This window comes from Mastomys coucha, chromosome X, assembly GCF_008632895.1.
Source record: "Mastomys coucha isolate ucsf_1 chromosome X, UCSF_Mcou_1, whole genome shotgun sequence".
Lineage (NCBI taxonomy): Eukaryota > Metazoa > Chordata > Mammalia > Rodentia > Muridae > Mastomys > Mastomys coucha.
The window spans coordinates 56962978-56965799 of NC_045030.1; the positions used below are offsets into that span (position 1 = coordinate 56962978).

At 37.7% G+C, this 2822-nt stretch overlaps 1 protein-coding gene across 1 annotated transcript in view; it reads right to left on the bottom strand.

The window, feature by feature from the left end:
* Positions 1–239: 239 nt before the first annotated feature.
* The window catches only part of Mospd1 (motile sperm domain containing 1), a 27688-nt gene continuing 25105 nt past the window's right edge, over positions 240–2822 (bottom strand). Inside the window, exon 5 of the mRNA XM_031360491.1 lies at positions 240–1658. Coding sequence (XP_031216351.1) covers positions 1627–1658 — 32 coding nt within the window. The 3' untranslated portion in view covers positions 240–1626. The remainder of the gene's footprint in view (positions 1659–2822) is intronic.

Here is a 2822-nt window from a genome sequence, read left to right on the forward strand (position 1 = left end):
TAACTCAAAGAAATATGAACCAACTTGAAGACAGAGAACAGATAATTCCTTTGGTGTTCCCCAGAGGTGACGCAAATAAAATGCTTAAGTCAGTAAAACTCAAGACTCCATTTTCTTTTTAAAAATACTGTCTATTTTTTCTGATGTGTTATCAAACACACATGCATGCACGCACGTGCACAATACACACACACACACACACACACACATCCTTAAGAAATGAACAGAGAAATAACAGAGCCTCACAAACCTGTTTTCTTTATGAGTTCAAAGTCGATTACATTTATGTGCTTTTCAGTCATTATACAATGTACAGACATGATCTGCTGAATGATTTATGCTCCATAAATGGTTAAACAATGATTTATGAAATACTAGACAAAAAGCTTCTAGAAGCAGAGTATTGTTTTCTGCCAAAAAAATCAAATTCAGGCATACATTTGTGTTTATGTATATTCCTTGAGAATGCTACATTAGCAGTGCATAAAGTTTATCCCATAAAAAGAGCTAAAAGAGAATTCGATTTTCAAGAGACTTGATGCATTGTGCTTTCAGATAAAAATCCTAAGAGGAAAAAGATCAGTTGCTGTGACAACAGTTAAACACACAGATGTGAGACGCCAGAGAACACTAGCAAGAAATGCAAGTCGTTGTGCTTAGGGGGCTTTTTTGGTAAATTTATTTGAATAAATAAAAACTTAAAAAAGTCCCAGTGACCAATACAAAATAGACACGGGTATCTAGGGCTTTCTCTACTTGGCTTAAGAGTTTAAATGTAAAAAAATCATGTCCTCAGAAACAATTGTCATCTGACATTCCTAACCAGGACAAGTCACTTACACTCAGGCCGGCAAGGGACTTGGGAGAAAACCAAAAAGCGATTTTCCCCTTAATACATTAAGGATTAACCAGAAGTAAAGCCAGGACAAACCAATTAATTTTAAAAATGCCTACCTTTCTTTAGACCACTTGGGCCAAACAGAGAAAGCAATCTACTTCTGTGAGGTGCCTGTTGTCTGAAGCACAATCTGTTCTGTAGTTCACCAGTTAATTTCAATCCATCTTGTCTTCTTTGAATAGCCCGGGGTAAGCGTGATCCCTCAGTAAGTCCCTAATGTTTTCAACCCCCCACACACTGACTGTTAATAGATTCACTTTAGGAACACCAGAGCAACTCCTTGTAATAATAGGAGGAAATCTATGACTTACATAGTAATATTGGTGCTTGTGTCTAGGCAATAAGTATCATTTTATTTTCAAGCTGGTCAGTTGTTCATTTAGGTCTTAAACTCTGAAGGACCCATGACCCTTATCAAAGTAAGTTCGAAATAAAAAAGATGAACAATAACATTGAATTGAAGTTATTTGTACAACAGGTATAGAATTTAAAAGAATGTCTTCAAATAATTTCCTAGGTATCACTCACAAGTATCTTTGTTGTCTGTAACATAAAGTGCTACAGTCCTTCAAATAAAATTATAGACTAATTGAAAATATATTATACATTTGCAGTTATTTGAAATCATTCAATAATTTGTAGTGTGTTAATGGAGTGAAAGAGATAAAAGGAAGTCCACATTCATATTTTAAGATAAATTTGCTTCAGAAGTCAGTTTCAATCCTTGCTCATGTTCTAAGTATAGCCATTGTGATAAGACCTGAAAGGGAAAAAAAATGGAGGACAGTTAGAGAAATGCATTTTATAAAATCTTCCATTCAATAAACAGTTGTTTGTCACTCAACAAGCAGATAAAATACAGTGCCACAGGCAGGCACTCTACCAAGAGCTCAAAAGTCAATTTGAATTTAGTTGATATTATACAGAAGAAATTCAATTTACAACAATAGGCAGTCAGTGGATAGATTTAATGAAATCACTTATGTCTGGTCATAGCTAATTCCACCATCAAACATACCTCCTACTTTATCCAATCACATGAGCTGTAATAACAGCAGACATGCCATTTAAAACTGTCTGTAAAACCAAAGGGGCTTCAACAGCTTATTTGTATAAGGACCCTAAGGCCAGAAAGACACAGCAATATAGTGTTCCTACTTCCCTTGAGAGACTCCACATATAAAACCATAACCATCCAATAACATACTTCATCTTCTGGCTTGCTTTGTTTGTTTGGTTTGGGTTTTTTGAGACAAGATGTCTCTCTTTCTACATAGCCCTGGCTGTTCTGGAATTCACTTGGTAGACTAGCCTGGTCTTGAACTCACAGTGATCCACCTGCTTTTGCCTTCCAAGTGGGATTAAAGGCATGTGCCACCACGCTGGCTTGCATGCTCAGTCTTAAATGTTGGGGAAGAATAGAAAAAGATCAGTGTGTGAAGATGAGCACTTGGGACTGATGGGGTCAGAAACACTGGCTCCAAACATAAAAGCTGAGGTAAACCTCAGGAGACCAGCAGGAAAGATTCAGAAGGAAAGCGGGCATTTCGAAAAAGGGCCTGGCATGAGCAAGACTCTCGAAGGAGGCCCAGAATTCCAGATGACATTTTCTAGAATCAATAAACAGTTCAGCAGGCTTTGTTCAAGGATTTATAAAGCAGAATAGCTAGAGATACACTAAGTGAGGTCTGTAAGATAGCTCTGTTGGAAACGCCAAGCTATAGGGTTCCACTCTATCCCATGGACTTTGGAGACTGAATGGAGACCTTTAGAGAAGGGAGACATCATGAACAGAAACAGAAGGGAAATCAACCTCATGGCAATGTGATGGATGGATGGTCTGAGGACTAAAGGCAAAAGGGAAGAGACAGGGAGAGTAGGAACACAAGGAAGACCAGAAAGGGAAGAGACAGGGAGAGTAGGA